General features: G+C 34.3%; 1 protein-coding gene across 1 annotated transcript; it reads right to left on the reverse strand.

Annotated features, from left to right (window-relative positions):
* Positions 1–10,463: 10,463 nt before the first annotated feature.
* Positions 10,464–19,948, reverse strand: LOC127862700 (uncharacterized). Its single transcript, XM_052401954.1, has 3 exons — positions 19,461–19,948; positions 12,330–13,300; positions 10,464–10,504 (listed from the first exon to the last, which is right to left on the reverse strand). Exons 1-3 carry the CDS (start codon positions 19,796–19,798, stop codon positions 10,464–10,466), a joined length of 1,350 nt encoding a protein of 449 aa, XP_052257914.1. The 5' UTR covers positions 19,799–19,948.
* Between the last annotated feature and the right edge of the window lie 1,153 nt (positions 19,949–21,101).

Below are 21,101 nucleotides of genomic sequence, written 5' to 3' on the forward strand. Positions count from 1 at the left end.
GAGTATGGGTACCTCACTCCATCCTTCTGAGTAGCCAGAGTCGCCAGCTTACTCTCTCCCTCCCAGCCCACCTGTATTACAGTGTCGGACAGGTATCCACAGACCAGCACCTGACCTGCAGGGGTCACATGTAGACCAGATGGGTCACGTAGTGCTGTGTCTGAGTATGTAGCCAGGAGTGTGCCATCCCTGGCCAGGGTGAGAAGCTTGTTCTGCTCAGGGTTGGTGATGTACAGCCTGTCTCCTGTGGGACTCACAACACACTTGTATACTGCAAAACAGAGTAACATCAAGATATTGAATTACTGTTAATATTAAATAATCTTATTAAACATACTGCAGTGATATTGTATTACGCATATGTTGCTATAAAGAGGCCTTTACACATCTAAAATATATGCATACATTTCAATGATTCAATAGTTAAGTGTGACAATAAACTTCAGTAGAAGAGCTATTGTGTTTACGTTTGACATGTTGAAATGCGACTGGTGAGTTAGATATGAATTGAAGCAAAACAATTACACAGATGGAAACAATTACACATACAGAAACAATTGCACAGTTCAATCAACATGTTTATGTTACTATGTGCAGCATGAATAGATTTCCCACACATGAATACATGTGATAACTATGTACTGAAATTAGTGAAATCGACCAAAGCAGACATAATGCATGTGCCGTGTTACAACGTTTTTTGTGTTTTTTATAACAAGAAAAATAATATCACAACAGTTATTGACATTGTTTTAGCTAGTTAGTTACAAAACCAATTTCAACAGCAAAATGTTTAAATAAACATACTACTGAAATTACGATGTAATTAATACATACATTTGAACACTTCATAAAAGAATACAACCACAAGAGTACCTTTGTTATATAGTGTTACGAAATTATTCAATTTATCAAACATATTGTACATGTACAATCATTAAACAACCACAAAATTAAGACTACATGTAGGTCAGAAAGTGTCTCTCTCCCAGGAACTCAGTTTCTATTTAAATACATGTCATGTAGTGACAGTCAAAATACTTCATTACTCATATTTATAAATCAATAATTCTGAATCTTCTTTTGGCTCCTGTAGCATTCAAAGGGCACATATGATTTATAGAATAATTACTTTATAATACATTAGGGGGTTTTCTATTATGTAAAAATGGCCTTAAAATGGACCCAAACCCAAACCAATATTGTAAAAAAATATTCCAAATTAAAAACAAGATGTGTTTGAGAAACACAATGTCCCCCTATATGATGTTTGACCTTGTAGGATGACCTTGACCTTGACCCTTCACCACTCGAAATGTGCAGCTCCTTGAGATAGACACACATTTCAAATATAAAATTGCTAGCTTCAATATTGCAGAAGTGACATTACATGCGCAAATTTGACCCATATATTTGACTTTGAAGGATGACCTTGACCTTTCACCACTCAAATTGTGCAGCTCCATGAGATACACATGCATGCCAAATATCAAGTTGCTATCTTTAATATTGAAAAAGTATTCATAAAATAAGCGATTTGGGCCACATATATTTGACCTCTTACCTTGACGAATGACCTTGACTTTTCACCACTCAAAATGTGCAGCTCATTTGACCTAGTGACCTGAAAATCAATAGTGGTCATTTGCTAGTCATGATCGATGTACCTATGAAGTTTCATGATCCTTGGCATAAGCATTCTTGAGTTATCATCCGGAAACCATTTTACTATTTCAAGTCACTGTGACCATGACCTTTGACCTAGTGACCTGAAATCAATAGGGGTCATGTGCCAGTCATGATCAATGTACCTATGAAGTTTCATGATCCTAGGCCTAAGCATTCTTGAGTTATCATCCGGAAACCATCTGGTGGACGGACCGACAGACCAACATGTGCAAAATAATATAACCCCTCTTATTTGAAGGGGGCATTATAATATATGCAATCAAAATTAATTAATTATAGACCACGCATTTTTCCAAAAACTTTTCATTACAAAATAGTGCAAAAAACAACAACAGTTAAAAAATGTATGTAATATGACACTCAGATCATGCATATTTATACATGTGTGTAGCAATATTATTCAATAACATTTGAAAACCTCAGACCTTTATTTCTAGCTTATCACTTAGGCACTTGGTTATTTGAATTTGAGTATGAAGTACCTCCTTTTAATTTAAACTGTATTGTTATTTGCATTTAATCAGTATATTTGTTTGTTGTTGTATTTATATAAAAGAAACATGCATTTATATCTTGCTATTACTTTTTTTATAGGTGTTTGAAAGTGCTTATCAGTCATGATGATTCTTCAAGTCCATGGAGTTAAAGTAATTCCAGGGATCAGATTGAATGATTTCATCGGTAATAATATCAATATATTTCATCTCCAAAAATGGCTATTTATTCTTTATAAGGTTTGGTATTTATGTATATATTTATGTAGATCTAATTTTAACTAAACAGTAACATGCCTCTAGTTAAAAGATTCTTAAGATTAACAACCACTTTTTTAATATGGACGTGAATGGTTTTTGTGAGAACATAACATAACATACTTTATGTGGTAGGACTAGAAAATTAATATTAACTTTATTGAAAACCATTCAAATAAACATTAAGATTGATGTATGTATAATAATAAACTTATTCATTTAAGCTAGACTGCATCCAAAGCCTTAGGCTTATTGAGATACTCTCAAGTCTGTTTTCTGGGAAGAACCAGTACATAGTGTTTTTGTAAAGATCATGAGAACCCTCCCCAAGAAGGGATCAAACTTGTGGCCTCCCAATGGCTAGGCAGGCACCATATCTACAATGCCACAACAAGATTATTAAACGATACAATATATATATATATATATATATATATATATATATAAATAAATACATATAAGATTTATGTATTTCATTTATGCCAGGTCACATGCTGATGACACCAGTGTCGGTGATGGCAGCTCTGGAAGTGTCAGTGGGCAGGCATCTCCTGACGAGAATGAAATCTCCACAAATAACAAGCAAGAGGACCATGATAGCCCTGTATCACTCCACTGCTGAAGAAAAGGCTGAAACAAATATTCTTGGCATGTGCAAATACTTAAATATAGGCCCTATTTAAGCACATGTACACTTTTGTGACCCCCTGGGCTGGGTCAAATTTAACCTCAGGGGCATAATTTGAGCAAACTTTGTAGAGGACCACTATATCTCACCACATAAACATGTGGTAGCCCTAGGTCCTAGAGTTAAGGACAATAATATTGTAAAAGTTTTCACAAAATAAGCAAGATATGAGCGTATATAATGTTCAATTTTGTGACCCGTGGGTCAAATTTGACCCAAAGGACATAATTTGAACAAACTTGGTATAAGAGGACTATAAGAATGATGTTACTGCATACCAAATTTGGTAGCAATGGTCCGAATGGTTTTTGACAAGAAGATTTTTTTAAAGATTTCACAAAATAGGCGCTTTATAAGTGTTTATTCAATTGTGTGACTCCCCGGGGCAGGATTAAAGTTGACCCAGAGGCATTATTTGAACAAATGTGGTAGAAGTTTATTAGATGTCTATACATACCAAATTTGGTAGCCCTAGGCCCAATATATATGGACAAGAAGATTTTTAAAGTTTTCACGAAATAGGCCCCATTAGTGTATGTTCAGTTTTGTGACCCACCACACAGTCAAATTTGACCCAAGGGGCATACTTTGAACAAACTTAGTAGAGAACTATTAGATGTCACTACATACCGAATTGGTAGCCCTATGCCTTGTAACACTTTTGTCCTAGTAAGCTGACTGAACTCAATTCAAACTATCATACATGTAGGGATGCTCTTAAGCCTTGGTTATTTGGCAGTCAGACCGATGTTAAAACAGTCACAAACTGCTTGTTTACTGGGGTTAGGAAAAAATACTTCAACTTGACAGGGTGATGGAAAGTTTTGTTTACTTGCTGAGATCACGTTTTCTGGAACATGACCGTTTATATAAGCATTTATATAAGCATGAGTATAAAAGTGGGGTATTTTTAGAACAAATTGAGCCATTATTGATAGCAACTCGCACAGTAAACATTATAATTTTACGGCTTTACAGTAAGTGCAGGAGAGACGGACATTTACTTTCTGGACGGATTATATTTGTGTTGGAGTATCTTGTTTCTTTCTTGTTTTGATCTTGTTCAATTTCTTAATAAGAAGTACATACATTAACAATACAAATAAGAATAATAAACATTAACAAAACAACATATACAAACATTTTAAACAAGAATAAAAGACTATATATGCTATAAAAAGACTTGTTGCTTTCTTTCGCAAACTTATGAGTAGTTAAACGAACCTGGAACATTTAAGTCAAAACAAAAAATTACACAACGCGACTTAAACGAACCTTTGAACTCTAATATATTCACATAAGGTTAGAAGAGCCACAGCCTTATGGTTAAAGGACAAGAAGATTTTTAAAGTGTTCACAAAAAAGGCACTATATAAGCATATAATCGATTGTGTGGCCCCCAGGGCAGGGTCAAATTTGACCCCTGGGGCATAATTTCAACAAACTAAATAGAGGACTGTACATTATGTCACTACATACCAAATTGTGTAGCCCTAGGCCTAATGGTTATGAACAATATTTTTTTAATGTTTTCACAAAATAGGCATTATAGAAGCATATGTTTAATTTTGTGATCCCCGGGGCAGGATCAAATTTGACCCCGGATAAGATTTGAACAGATTTGGTAGAGGACTATTAGATGTCACTACATACCAAATTTGACAGCCCTAGATCGGATGGTTATGGACAAGAAGATTTTTTAAGTTTTCACAAAATAGACCTGATATAAGCATAATTATGTTCAACGTTGTAACCCCAGGGCACAGTCAAATTTGACCAAAGGGATAAAATTTGAACAAACTTGGTAGACACCTATAAGATGTCACTACATACCAAATTTGATAGCCCTAGGCCTGATGTTTATGGACAAGAATATTTTTAAAGTTTTCACAAAATAGGCTCCATATAAGCGTATGTTCAATTTTGTGACCCCAGGGCAGCGTCAAATTTGACCCGAGGGGCATAATATAAATAAACTTGGTTGAGGACTATAAGATGTCACTACATACCAAATTTGGTAGCCCTAGGCCAAATGGTTATGGACAAGCCCTTTATAAGCATACATTCAATTTTGTGACCCCCGGGGCAGTATTAAATTTGACCCCAGTGGCATATTGAACAAACTAAGAAGAGAATTATTACATGTCACTACATACCAAATTTGGTAGCCCTATGCCATAGGGTTATGGACAAGAAGATTTAAAAAAAAATCCCACAATAGGCCTTATATAAGCATATGTTCAATTTTCTGACCCTCGGAGCATGATCAAACTTGTTCCCAGGGGCATAATTTGAACAAACTTGGTAGAGTACTATAAGATACCACTACATACCGAATTTGGTAGCACTATGGACGAGAAGATTTGTAAAGTTTTCACAAAATAGACCCTATATAAGCCTATGTTCAATGTTGTGACCCCCGGGGAATGGTCAAATTTGTCCCCAGGGGCATAATTTGAACAAATTTGGTAGAGGACTATTAGATGTCTCTACATACTAAATTTGATAGCCCTTTGCCCAATAGTTATGGACGAGAAGATTTTGAAAGTTTTTACAAAATAGGCCTTATCTAAGAATTTTTTTAATTTGTGACCCCCTGGGCAGGGTCAAATTCTACCTCAGGGGCATATTTTGAACAAATTTGAAAGAGGTTTACCCCAGGAACATTCCAGAGAAATTTCATCAGAATTGGACTTCCCAACTTTCGATATTTTTAATTCTTTGTTTTTGACATTGATTGAATTTGCCTACGAGTTATGTTCTGAAAAACTGAAAACTGTTAAGATTGAGAAGGGCGTATAAAAAGTTGACCAGTTGATGAGTTTCAATGACATAATAAACAAATTATTTGAATTGTGATGCAATAAAATGAAAAAAAAACTCTTCATTGCAAGTACTGTATTGATATATAAAACATTTGTTAATTTTGAATGAGTTGTATCTTTTCATTGTATTGTTGTTCTTTGAGTGCTATGTACAGTCACATGTGACAGTAACATATACTTTCAAATCACATATATCACAGGCCATATAAGTATAGGTTGATATATTTATCACAACAGTCCACTTGATTAAAAACTAAACAATTGGTCATGTGTTTATATAATTAACCAACAAAGACTTGTAGAATAATATGAAAATAGTTTTTATTGTTACTGTTCCCATATTAATTTATAAGTGTATTTCTTTGATATCAAAATGAAACACTTCAGGTATCTGTAAAAAAACTGTTGGAAACTTTTTTGGTTCATTATAAATAAGCATATATCTAATAACATAATTTTGCAGACATTTCTAAAAATTAAGGGATACAGAGATATTGCTCATTTTTAGAATTTTCCACTTTTACCACAATTATTCCTAATTTTAATTGTATCTCTATGTATGAAGAACAAAAATAAAAGAGACACTCATCGAAACTTTTCATAATCCAAGCAATTAAATTTCACGTGATTAAATCATTATCAGTAAAAAGCATTAATATTAACCGACTGGAAATGAAATCAGAATCTTAAAGCAAGCAGACGAATAAGGCACTTACTTAATAAATTAATTCTTTTTGGGAGGCACAAAACATTTGATCTAGAAAGACATTCTCCTAGCAGAGTTGTTGTTCGTGCCTCAACATACAACATCTCTGCAGCGGGCTCAATAAATTCCAGAAATCTTGGCGAAACACATCGAAGTAATTTTACGCTCTTTCATGGAAATATCTAGGACACCAAGCATAATATTTTAAGTAATTACCTTTAAAAACTGCATTTATTGTTAATTTATCGAGATATTGAATAACAATTATGAGAACAATTTTCATGCTCATTTACGCAGATAGCATCACTCCACTAAAATGTAAACAAAGGCTGAAATGGTGATGAAAAGCAAGTGTTAATCTACAAACACATTGAAAGTTTCGTGTATGTTTATGTTAAATATGTAATCAAATGAAATAGCTAATAATGGGAACATATCGTAAGTTTGCAATTTGGATAGATATATAATAATGTCTACCCTGTATACTTTGCAGGATGGCCGAGCGGTCTAATTGGTTTTTTACTCCAGGACTCCGGGGTCACTGGTTCGAGCCCTGCTGCGGGCTACTTTTTTTTCCCTTTTTTTAAATTTTATTCTATATTTTTTACTGGAGCTTTTTAGATCCAATATGTTTACATTTATCAATATATCAATATAAAGCATAAATGACAAACTTCACAACATGCCAAAATCTGTGAAAAGGCCCCTTTAATGCTTACCAAGCACCATTAATTACTTTAGAAATGTTACTTCTGTGCTTGTTCAATATTTTGCTTTTAATGCTTTTCAGTAAAAATCACAGCAGTTTGAAATTCTCTCCATGAAGCTAATAATCTAATGGCTAAATAATAAAAAACTAGACCCCTATATACTAATATAGTATATAGACTTACTATATAGGGGTCTATTTTTATTATTTGGCCACAAGATTAGCTTCATGTATAGAATTTCAAACTCCTGTGGTAAAAATTATACACATAATTAATGCTCAAGCATAATACATACTGGGCATTGTATATATACTATGGTATTTTATGTTTTGATGACACAGGATGAGAAAATTGTGCAGCCAGTCCGGGATTTTAACCAGGGACCCCTTGCTTTTCTGATTGAGCTAATGATATGCCAAAAAACATCTTCTGTTTAGTGACAATCACTAAGTTCGTGCACTAACATTCTCTTCTGCCAAGCTGGAATTTTTTCGAGAATTCAAGTCACGGGGATCATTGTAAACCGGATCCATTCAAACCATGAACAGGTTTTGTTGAGAATGGATTGTGCCATGGTCCCACATTGGAAACCAAATGTTGCAGGATGGGAAAAAAGTACAGCCAAACTGGAACTCAAATCTTTTACCCCTGGCTATCAGGGCCAGTGTCTAGGATTATGCTGTTTACATGTGTACAATTAATAAACATGTAGTTAATTTCTTGATCACTATTTATGGTTACTGGTAACCTGCTAATTTGGAACTGCCACCATTGTGCGATCATACTATTGGACATATATATCAAGTTCTGAGTAAATTGACTACCGTAACCTACATGTACATGTAGAACAGTAGATGATTGTTTCTTTGTTATAATGCTTAAAACTATAAATGTATAAACTGCAGTTCTAGGTCTTATTGCCACTTACAGATATAATAAATTATGATAAATGAAATGCTTAACGTTGCTGAATTCTTAATTCCTGCCCTTGTATTTCAAGAGAGAATACTTTCCAGTCAACCCATTTGGAAAGAGGTCAAATTTTCTTACACTTTCCTTTAAACAGGTTTACTAGGATATATGTGTTATCTTTAATTTTGATAAATAACTAAGATTACATTTAGAACCATTCTTAATGTAATGTACATGTATCATAAAATTTATTTAAAGTTTTATATTTCCAAGCAAAGTTGATATTCTGAAACAGCTTGTGGTACAATAGACCCCATATACAAATTGTTCACAATATAAATGATATTTTTTAAACAAAAATAATATAAACATTTATTATCTTAATTAGTTAATTGTAATTATTACAATATAATAGTAATTAGTAAATTATCACAGTTATTGTTTAATAAATAAACTTCACTTCAATCAATGTTTACATTTATCAGTGCAATATAATGTACCCATTCATAATAATAGAATTCATGATTATGAATAGCATTCACATAGATAAAATGGTGAGATCAAATTTTAATGCTAGAATATTTTTATCTTGAAGTGCTTGCATGTGCATGTATATTTATTGTTGTTAAGATTGAAAAGAGACTCAAAAATATGCTATTGGTATGGTACTGTATGTTGAAAAATAAATAAAGCTGAACATGAGGGATTAAACATTAAAAGTCAAGTTGTGTTTTCCTTTTTATTTTAATCATTTATTATTTATGGAAAAGTATGCAAGTGTATGAAAGAAACAAGAGATGTGTTCGTCAGAAACACAATGCCCCCTAGTGCGCCGCTTTGAATGTTTTATTTTTTTTACCTTTGACCTTGAAGGATGACCTTGACCTTATACTTCGACCACTCAAAATGTGCAGCTTCATGCGAACGCCGCTTTGAAATATATATTTTTTTACTATTGACCTTGAAGGATGACCTTGAAGGATGACCTTGACCTTGAACTTCCACCACTCAAAATGAGCAGCTCCATGATAATGCTGCTTTGAATAAAAAAATTTTTGACATTTGACCTTGAAGGATGACCTTGACCTTGAAGTATGACCTTGGCCTTGAACTTCCACCACCCAAAATGTGCAGCTTCATGATAACGCCGCTTTGAATTTTTTTTTGACCTAGAAGGATGACCTTGACCTTGAAGGATAACCTTGACCTTGAACTTCCACCACTCAAATTGTGCAGCTTCATGAGAATGCCGCTTTGAATTTTTAATATTTTTTTTTACCTTGAAGGATGACCTTGACCTTAAACTTCCACTACTCAAAATGTGCAGCCTCATGAGATACACATGCATGCCAAATATCAAGTTGCTATCTTCAAAATTAAAAAACTTATGGTCAATGTTAAAGTTTTCGGACGGACAGACGCCATATATTTGACATTTGACCTTGAAGGATGACCTTCACCTTCACCTTTCACCACTCACAATGTTCAGCTCTATGAGATACACATGCATGCCAAATATCAAGTTGCTATCTTCAATATTGAAAAAGTTATGACCAATGGTAAAGTTTTCGGACGGACAGACGCCATAAATTTGACATTTGACCTTGAAGGATGACCTTGACCTTTCACCACTAAAAATGTGCAGCTCCATGAGATACACATGCATGTCAAATATCAAGTTGCTATGTTCAATATTTCAAAAGTTATTGCAAAACTTAACTATATAAAAGTTTGAAATATTTGACCTTTGACCTTGAAGGATGACCTTGACCTTTCACCACTCAAAATGTGCAGCTCCATGAGATACACATACATGCCAAATATCAAGTTGCTATGTTCAATATTTCACTAGTTATTGCAAAACTTTACTGTAAGGTTAAAGTTTTGGGACAGAATGACAGACAGAAAGACAGACAGACAGGCCAAAAGCAATATACCCCAGATCATTCGATCCGGGGGCATGAAAAGTATTAATTAAGGACATTCAAATTTACACCCCACCATCCCTTTTTCTCGTATTGCTTTCTGTTATTAAACTCATCCTCTACACTTGCGAAGAATACCTAAAAAATCCTGTTATATGTAATCATGTTTGTTTAAATGTGTGTACTTTGATGCATTGCTGAACCTTCTGAATATCCTGAATAATGATATTGACATTGAACAAAACAAGGACATCCACTATTGTATCAGCAATGCAGGTCTTTCTCCAGAAATTTGCACTGGGGAAAATATGTGTGATTTACAGGGCACTGGGTTACTCCTTTGAATTTATTTAATGTTAGGCACTTAACCATATGTTACTGTACTTAAGAAAGTGCAATAATTGAACAAATATATATTTAAACTAATCAGCCTTTAAAAACCTGATGAATCTTTAATGTCTTTCATGATATTGAAGAATTACAGCAACACAAATTGGTGAGATAAAGTAATAAATTAAAGATTCAGGAACTAAGGTGCTTAAAAAACCGGGGAAAGGGCATGAGTATTACAAGTATTGCAATTCATTATTTATTTAAAAGATCATGTAAAGGTTAATTTGATTCTGTGCAGTTTTGATTCTGTACTTTTTTGACAGATTGTCATATTTCTCTTATATAATTTTGTATTTTTAAACATTATTCCTGAATGAACTTGTAAGTGTATGATAGATGCTTCCAGTTGTCCCCTGTCAGGTAAAGCATGGGACAATGAAATGTATATTGTTAAAACAACAATAACAAAACAACTGTACTGATGTTGGCCTGCAATTTATTTAAAGATGTGTATTTTACCATAGAATTAGTTTGAGTAAACATCTTCAGGGTCTATGTGTACCAAACTGGCATTGCATTGGTAAAACATTAACAGACGGTTTACTTTAGTCAATATTTATATTCAATATTTCTCATTCACTAAAAATCTTGTCAAAGCAGCAACTACTTATTGATGCTTCTGTATAATTTTATATTATTTTCTAATACAGATATACAGCTTTGACTCATTGTTAATATTGCAATATGTCCATTTAGTTAAATATGTGCATGAAATAAAATTTAATAGCATATGCGCCCAGTTGTAAACTTCAAATACTATCAGATAAAGCAAAGCTGATGGGCACAGCAATTTTGAATATGCGACTATGATCATGTGACTAAAAGACACGTGCGGTAGAAAGTAGTCCGTAAGCCCACGGCAAAGAACCGTAGTGTAAGAGAGTGCTAGGAGTGCTGTATTCATAGAAGAACCCGGTCAATTAATTTTGTCAGTGGACATTCAAAATAAACAACACTACACTGAACTTTCCATGACCAATCACAACACTCTCACACAGTATAATAAAGAAGATATTTAAACCAAAAAATCATTTAAAAACATCATAATGTATTTATCGTAAATTCAAGTACTAAGTTAACTGGTATGAAATTGCTGTTAAAACAATTTTTCTTTCAGAAACTGATAGTCAAGTGTGACAGTGACAGAAGAATATCAATCAATATTTAAAATAAACCCACATTACTGAGGTGAATGAATCAATGAAATACTTGACAGGAACATAATAATGATGGGAATCAATTGAATAATGCAACAGGCACAGTTTTAAAAGCAGAAAGCTTAATTATCAGTGGTGCTTAACTTTTACTGATGAAAAGCTTTTGGTTGCAAAGTTATATGGCAATACAGCATTAAAATACTAATGTACACAAACTAGTATATAAGTATATCAATCAATAAAGAAATAACTGTATACGTAAATTGAAATGAACAGTAAATATTACGATTTCAGAGATCTGAGATGCATAACTTGTTTTCGTTTGGTTCGTTTACTTGTAACCCGATACCTACCTGAATGCGAGACAACTCTTGTTTGCCCTTAGTTTTGAAAAGACCGAATATTTGTTGTTAAGAAAAAATTGGTCAAATTAGTCGATAAAGAAATTCCCCAATGTGCCATTGTATTGATTTTAAAAATATCAATTTGGCCAGACTCTTTTTCCTAAAATAGCTAGAAAATCTCTGTACATATCACACATGTTATTAGGATGATTCCACCATGATTCTTACCTGTTACATAAGCTGATGTATCTTCATGGAGTGTGCAGACTAGTTCACCACTCAATGTGAACTTGTACAGAGCAGTAGGAGAGCAGATATATAGGTCACCATGGTTGTGGGCAATACCTGTACATTCATGTTGTAACTTAAGCTTCCTGCTTTTGGTAAGCTGGCTCTGGCTTACTGTGATAAACTGGACCTCATATTTTGACATAGCCACTGCAACCTCAGTGGGTGTGATAAGACACATGACCCCTGACCCATCCCTGAAATCCAAGTGGCTCACCACACGGTACTGCTGGTTAAGAAGCTTGACTCTCTTATTTTTGTAGTCTCCAACCAGTACCTGTCCATTTGGGAGAGCACATACTGCTGTGATCCAGCATGTGTATGAATCACTTGGCATTTTTACATTGTGCACAGACTTCCCATTCACAGTGAAAACATGGTTTGGAAAGTTCTCTTTTAAAAATATATCAGACTTTTGTATATTTTCCAGACATTTTTTCCTGGCAATAAAAGAGAGTTCAGGTTTACCCAGTACTTTCGGTATGGCTACATGGAGATGGAACAATTCATAGTGAAGCCTGATGCAGCTGTTTCTCACAACCTTGTGAGGAGCTTGTTTCAGGTTTAGCTCTTCTTTCTTCTCCTTAATAGTGCTTTTCTCAAAATCTGCTAATAAATATTTGATTTCCTCACGCATTTCACTGATAGGGTATTGGATATGTTCATGTGTTGTATTAACTGTGCTGGTTTCACATTCGCGTAAATAAGATACTATATTCACACGCAAACCATCCACAATAAGCCCCTCATGCTCTTTGTATGAAACCTTAAGAGACTTCATTCTGTCCTCCTGAAACGTCTGACATTGTTTCATTTGTGAAAGAGTATTTTCCGTGCTGACAGACAGGTTCTTGAAGTTGGTTGACTTCCCTGTGGCAGCCTGAGGTAATGGAGTTACTTGTAAGCATAGTCTGAAAAACAACCACACGGGAGACAGTAAGTGATTGAATAGTAATCAACTGACCAATAACCAACTGTTTACCCCGAAACGATATTAATTATAATACAAATTTAAAGGGGAATTTTAACAAAAAAAATATTTAGGCACATACAATAACAATGCATGTTACATCAATTCACATGTTACTTTTCTAGAGGCAATACTATATGAATTATTATTAAAATAAAATATAAAAATAAATAAGTATCTATCTAATGTGTGTTTGGGAAATAATCCAAATCGCATTGAACAACAAATGCATATATTCATTATAATGATATTACCACTCTTTATAAGAAATGTCATTACTAGAATGCATGTGTATGACATAAAGTTATGTATATTTAACTCATCATTATTATACTGATTAAAGAGCCACAGGACAAAGTATGTTTTTAATAAGACATTCAGTGTTTTTAGTGTTTCGTATTGAAATAATTCTTATGAAATGGCAATCTAAGTATAAAATAAAATATGTTTTAATGCATAAGCCTTCAATATGACTCTTTTACTATAATATTTTCCTTTCTTTAAGGTTATAAATTATGAGAACTTAATTTCTCTTTACTAATTGCTTTCTTGCATAAATTTGCATTAGCTTCATTAATAAATAGATAAAGAATGATGTGATAATTCATACTTATTGTTAAATACTGTAAAAATTAACAATGGACTAGCACATACACACATACACTCAACCATTTCGATACAAATAACAAGTATATTGACAAATATTGAAACTCCATAATTTGTAATCAAGAGATAAATTCTTGTTACCGTCTAATGTAAAGCAATGGACGAATTTCAAGTGATTTTTCAAAAGTATAATTTGCCCCCTTCGTGCAAAAAGGTATCATATGACATTGAAATGAGAAGGCACATAGCAATTTTTGCACCAACATGGCAAATTGATCTTGCATTTAAACATGTTACCATTTATGAAACCATTTTTTTGAATATAATAGTTTCAAAATGTTAAGCTCCCATCATAATTGGTTGCATAATAGCCCACACTTGACTTTCTTCGGCGTATAAAGAATGTAGGCATCATGTCATATTATAATTATTACAATAAAGTTTTACATAGTGACTTTAAGCTAGTTTTTCACCATACAGCACCCACTTATCATTTATTATCTAGTCTGAGATATGATTGGGACAAATGTTCTTACCAAATGTCATGAAAAAAATATGCAATAAATGTTATCTACAAGTATGTCAACAAACCTTTTCTTCAATTTTACCTAGTGATCTAGTTTTACATCCAACATGACCAGTTTTGAACTCCAATGATATCATTTGAACAAAATTTAATGTTATTACCAAGTTTCATGAAGATGGACTATACATGTGAGTAATGTGCTTCGTACAAATGAATGATTTGTTTTTTACCAATAACATGCATAATTATTGTCAGTTTGTATTTATTTGTATAAAATATTTGTATAATTTTATGTCGCTGGATATGGACTTAAATAAACAAGAGGCCCATGAGGGCCTGAATCGCTCTACTGCTAAAACACTGCAAGTTTGGAAAGAATAAGATGGAAACTGTGTACTTAATCGTGCAAACAAGGAGAATTTTCTCAAATTTAAGGGGAGAGTATTGTGTACTTATTTCTTCTATACTGCTCATATTCAATAGGGTGCAAGTCCTCATTGACATAAAGATACTGTGCAAATTTGGAAATAATTGGATGAAAACAGTGGAATTAATTGCGTAAACAAGCGGGATTTCAAAATTTTCTTATATTCAAGGGGAAGTCATTCTGGACTTTTTGCTTCGATATTGCTCTTTTTAAACAAGGGCTGTTTGGAAAACATGCCCCATATGGGCTGTCAGTTGTAGTGGCAGCATTGTGTGAATACGTTTTTTGTCGCTGTGACCTTGACCTTTGACCTAGTTACCTGAAAATCAACAGTGGTCATATGCCAGTCATGATCAATGTACCTATAAAGTTTCATGATCCTATGCCTTATTATTCTTGAGTTATCTTTGGAAACCATTTTGCTGTTTTGAGTCACTGTGACCTTGACCTTTGACCTGAAAATTAATAGGGGTCATCTGCCAGTCATGATCAATGTAACTATAAAGTTTCATGATCCTAGGCCTAAGCTTTCTTGAGTTATCATCCGGAAACCATTTTACTATTTCGAGTCACTGTGACCTTGACCTTTGACCTAGTGACCTGAAAATCAATAGGGTTTGAGTCCTCATTAATATGAAGACACTGAATAAGTTTGAAAAGAAACAGATGAAAACTGTGGACTTTATCGGACAAACAAGAAAAAGTAACCATTTTACTATTTCGAGTCACTGTGACCTTGACCTTTGACCTAGTGACCCGAAAATCAATAAGAGTCATCAGCAAGTCATGATCAATGCACTTGTGAAGTTTCATGATCCTTGGCCTAAGCATTGTTGAGTTAACATCTTTCGAGTCACTGTGACCTTGACCTTTGACCCAGTGACCTGAAAATTAATAGGGTTTGAGTCCTCATTAATATAAAGACAATGAACAAGTTTGAAAAGAATCGGATGAAAACTGTGAGCTTTATCTGATAAACAAGAAAAAGTAACCATTTTACTATTTTGAGTCACTGTGACCTTAACCTTTGATCTAGTGACCTGAAAATGGAAAGGTGTCATCAGCCAGTCATGATCAATGTACCTTTGAAGTTTCATGAACCTAGGCCTAAGCATTCTTGAGTTATCATCCGGAAACCATTTTACTATTTTGAGTCACTGTGACCTTGACCTTTGACCCAGTGACCTGAAAATCAATAGGGTTCGAGACCTCAATAATATAAAGACACTGGACAAGTTTGAAAAGAATCAAATGAAAACTGTGGACTTTATCGGATAAACAATAAAAGTCTAACGCACGCACGCACACACACACACAGAGACAGACAGACAGACACCATGCCATCCCATAAGGTCTTCTGCCTTTTGTAGTAGAGCTAAAAAGTATGTGTGCTGTGATATACCAGCAATATGTTTAAGCGAATACATATTTATATTGTATTGGTCTGTAAAATATGGTTGCTGGGCTGAATGTCTGATACTCTTCTTAAGCTTTCAGGAAGATTGCAATCTGGCTAAGATTTTAATTGGATAATGGTACTATTTAAGTTTCATTAGACAATAAATGTGGTATTTTAGTGTTCACATGCTTTTTTTATTTTATCTAACAAGCTATTTGTTTAAACCATACACAACCCAGTTTAAAATGCATTCAGTATATCATTCTGACAAAAAGTTTCATAAAAAAAACTGAGCAATTTTTTTGTCCTCTAGAGTGTTTGCAAGATTGTTCTTTCATGTAACCAAGTTTTTACCTCACATGACCAGACTTGAAACGTGGCTGACATATGTTTAGGACTTTTATGAAGATTTTCCACTAAATTCCGTCCTTGGTTGTTCAAAAGGCAAATGTTGATGATGGACAAAGGACGACAAAATTTCATCAAAATAGTTCACCATGGGAATGTTGTGCTCAGGTGAGCTTTTAATGTGTCGTGTAGAGTATTTGCAAGGTATCACCATCCGCATGTAAGAAACATGTCCCTCTGTCCGGCATGTATTTAAAAAGCTGGAACTAGTTTTTAACTTAGTGGCTATATGAATAGAAAAAACATTCCCAAAAGTATTTTAAGGTCACAGGATATGGGTCAAAGACATGTATTTACCGGTCTGGAAATTACATGAAAACTCAGATTTAAACTACAAATGTCAACAAACTGGCCACAAAATTATAATCAAAGCGCTGAAGGCACTGAAGTTGCTCGCTGTTGTCGTCCTTGATTAGCTTGTGTGCATTGCATAGGCTAATCAGTGTGCACAGGCTAATCAGTGTGCACAGGCTAATCAGTGTGCACAGGCTAATCAGTGTGCACAGGCTAATCAGTGTGCCAGGGTTTTTTCTCCACTTTTTGGGAAGATAGCCCATGGCTTTGGAATTGGGAATTTTATCGGCATTTTCATGAAATTGGGAAAATAAATTCATTAGCCTTTTTTTTCACACAAAAAGTCCACTGATTAGGGAAATACTAAATTTGATATAACTCTGTATAATCATTCAAATTAAAAGAACAAAATCATATAATACTTTGTTAGATGTAATTGAATTAAAATTGATATAAAATACGCATTTGACACTTTTTTCTAAAAAAATTTTTTTTTGTTTTTGGGGGGGGGGGAAATTGGGAATTTTTTGCCACATTTTGGGAAAAAAGTATACTTTTTGGGATTGGGAACATAGCCGAATTTCGGCTATAAAATCGGGTTAAAAAAACCTCTGTGTGCACAGGCTAATCAGTGTGCACAGGCTAATCAGTGTGCACAGGCTAATCAGTGTGCACAGGCTAATCAGTGTGCACAGGCTAATATTATTTGACATGCATTAAACCCTGTTTTCCCTGAAAGCAGCCAATACTTACAGGTGTAAATGATTAACACTAGACAGGCCAATGTCGCCTTATAAGCTGGTAAATACACTCACTGAGTAGTAGAGCAGACGCTCCATAGTATTCGTCCTCTGCAGTGCAGACAGGCAGCGGTAATTGTTTCTAGCATAGTGAGTTTCAGTTTTTAGCATAGCTAAGGCTTCTCAGAACATATTGATTTGCAAAACAAGGTCTGTAAATTTACTCGACCAATCTAACGCGACCAACTAAAAATCGATGAAAAGGCACTATTGAACGTATATTTAATCTACAGGAACTGTTAATACAAAGTTCCATGAAAATTGGGCAAGACATGTGGCGCCTCTATAGTGTTCAATGCAAATTGTTGATGACAGACAACAAACAACCAGATAAAGAAACAAAACTGAGAAAAGGTCACAATGAGAAGGTTAAAAATGCAGGCTCAAACAAGCAAACGTCAAGTGTGAACTATCCTCCATAAATAGAGTAAAGGAACATATGCATGATACATTATACAGGCAGGTTGATTAAAGCCTTAAGGTATTGCTATACTATATACTACATTTGTTGCTGTAATGTTGCCAATGTCTTGTAATCCATATGCTTGAACTTTGAAATGTTATTTCAAACAAACACAAATAAACAAATTAAAGCTCAAGAAAAAATTGCACACAAGAAATGATTTTGAAAACCTTATATAACTTAATAATAGAATAATCCAAACAAATTAACATGGATGATGGAAATTGCACAGAGGCGTCGGAGCTGGGGCGGCTGGGGCAGAGACCGCCACCCCTATATTTTCGGCAAAAATGAAATTTCATCAAAGACATTTTAAAAAAAATCATTTCAATACACATATATTTGAAAATATCTTTTCCACAAATCAAGGTAATCATGCTTTCGCGGTTATGACATGTGTATTGTTGATTGTCATCACTCGCACGCGGAAATGTACGTGTCAATTATATTGTGACAGGGGGTAATTAATAGGTCTCTTTTATAACAATAATCCCTTAATTATTGAGTAATTAAACCTGGAAATCTTAAATTGTCAGTATGATCTAATCCTTTGCTTCTTTCTATTAATATAAAGGAAAGTATGACATGAAACAAATGTGCCGATATCCAAAAGTCCTTAATTATCACAAAATTAAAGATACCTCAAGATACCTGAATTAATTGTAATAACTCAAAGTAATTCTATAATTTTTTAAACTTATTTAATGTTTTTTACCACTTTTTGTGTCATTTCAATATGTGTACTCCAAACCAACAAATGAATTTCTAATTTCTAAAACGGAATTTCGGCACAAAAAAATCCTGGAGAACGTTCTTTCAACCCACATGATCCCTATTGTTGTGTTGCCTGCTACAAAGTACAAACTGCGACATATAGTGATCACTTCTCCATCGTGTGTCTGTCTGTCACAACTTTTGTCATTCAAAAAATGCCTGCAAAAGACGTGTATAAGGTTAGGTATCAGGCATAGCAACGCACCAAAATGCGCCATTTGATGCTCAAATTTGAAAAAAAATCCGGGGTATGCCGGACCCCCACCAACGGGAGGGGGATACCCTCTCCCATACCCACCCCATCCGCCGCCCCAAATTGTTAATGTGCTTCCGATGCCCCTGTTGCATACAGGTAATACAATGCAATAATTTATACTGATATAAAATAAGTAATAATACGCTACCTGTGATTAAGCTCAACACATTTAGAGCAGCACAGCTGACTGTGGTCTGCGCAGTACATTGTTATTTGTTCACTCTTGTGTATGACGCATGTTAAAAGAGAAGTCTCCATCTTCTTAGAAAGTGGCCACTTCATTATTTTATCCTTTCCATAAGGAGATTTTTTGAAAAACAACCAACCATGCTGTCTGTGGGAGTTAATACATCTTCTGCAGAAGTATTTAAGACATGTTTTACAGTAAAAATCTGCATCTATTTCTACAGATCGTTCTTTCTCGCAGATTGTACAACAATAATATTTAACAAAATCATAATTTCTTGAAATTCCAGATGTCGCCATTTTGATAATTCACTTTCAACAAACAAGATTTTACAAACTAAAATCAATTGAAATATTTATGTCCAAGCGTGTGTACACTAAATATCCCAGAAAACACACACACACAATGTCATTAAACACAGACAAGTTTTAAGAAATTTCGAAATGAACAGCAACCAAGTTAACCGTCAAATGGCGATTGTATTATAGGAGTAAACAGTGTAACTATGTATACTGTCACCTGACTATTGGGTACTGAGTGTATTGATTACTTTAAACTGCAAAAAACAAGCTTTGTAGATAAACACTTTAAACCAGAGTGTTTAAGGTTCATGTAGAGGCTTCATTTAGAACAAGAGCACCGCCTTGCGGGTGCAGACCGCTCATCTATTTTCTTTTTAAAGGTGAAGGGACTCTCATTTTCAATCACAAAGGAGGGAGGAGTGGAGTGAAGAGGGGTGTATAGTGTGGGGTTGTGGACATTTATTACATTATCTTCAAAAAAAGCGAAAAAAAAAAAATTGTGGGGGGGGGGGGGGTTGGGTGCGATGGTTGGACGGTATTTCAAACATAACCGTTTAAAAAAAAAATGGGGGGGGTATAGTGTGAGGGTGTGGTGATAATTTGTGAGATGATCTTAAAAAAAAAAAAAAAAAAAAATCAAAAAAAAAATTGGGGGTGGGGGGTGGGGGGGGGGGTGGGGGGGTGGGGTGGGGGTATAGTGTGAGGGTGTGGTGGTCATTGGTGAGATGATCTTTAAAAAAAAAAAAAAAAAAAAAAAAATTACGGGGGGGAGGGGGGAGGGGGGGGAGGGGGGGAGGGCACGGGGGATGGTTTGGGTGAAGTCTATTGTGGTATGTCAGGTAAGAGTAGTTTCATCAAAGTATCAATCAAATCTAATCATAAATAAAGAAGTTATGGCAATTTTAGCAAAATTTAATAATTTGACCTTGATAGTCAAGGTCATTCAAAGGTCAAAGTAAAATTCAAGTTGCCAGGTACAGTAACCTCATGATAGCATGTAAGTATTTGAAGTTTGAAAGCAATAGCCTTGATACTTCGAGTGGATTGAAACACAAAATTTAACCATATATTAAAAGTTACTAAGTCAAAAAAGGGCCATAATTCCGTAACAATGACAACCAGAGTTATGCAACTTGTCCTTTTACTGTACCCTTATGATAGTTTGTGAGTGTTCCAAGTATGAAAGCAATATCTATGATACTTTAGGGGTAAAGTGGACCAAAACATAAATCTTAACCAAATTTTCAATTTTCTAAGTATAAAGGGCCCATAATTCCGTCCAAATGCCAGTCAGAGTTAC

The sequence above is a fragment of the Dreissena polymorpha genome, chromosome 16 (genome assembly GCF_020536995.1).
Source record: "Dreissena polymorpha isolate Duluth1 chromosome 16, UMN_Dpol_1.0, whole genome shotgun sequence".
Lineage (NCBI taxonomy): Eukaryota > Metazoa > Mollusca > Bivalvia > Myida > Dreissenidae > Dreissena > Dreissena polymorpha.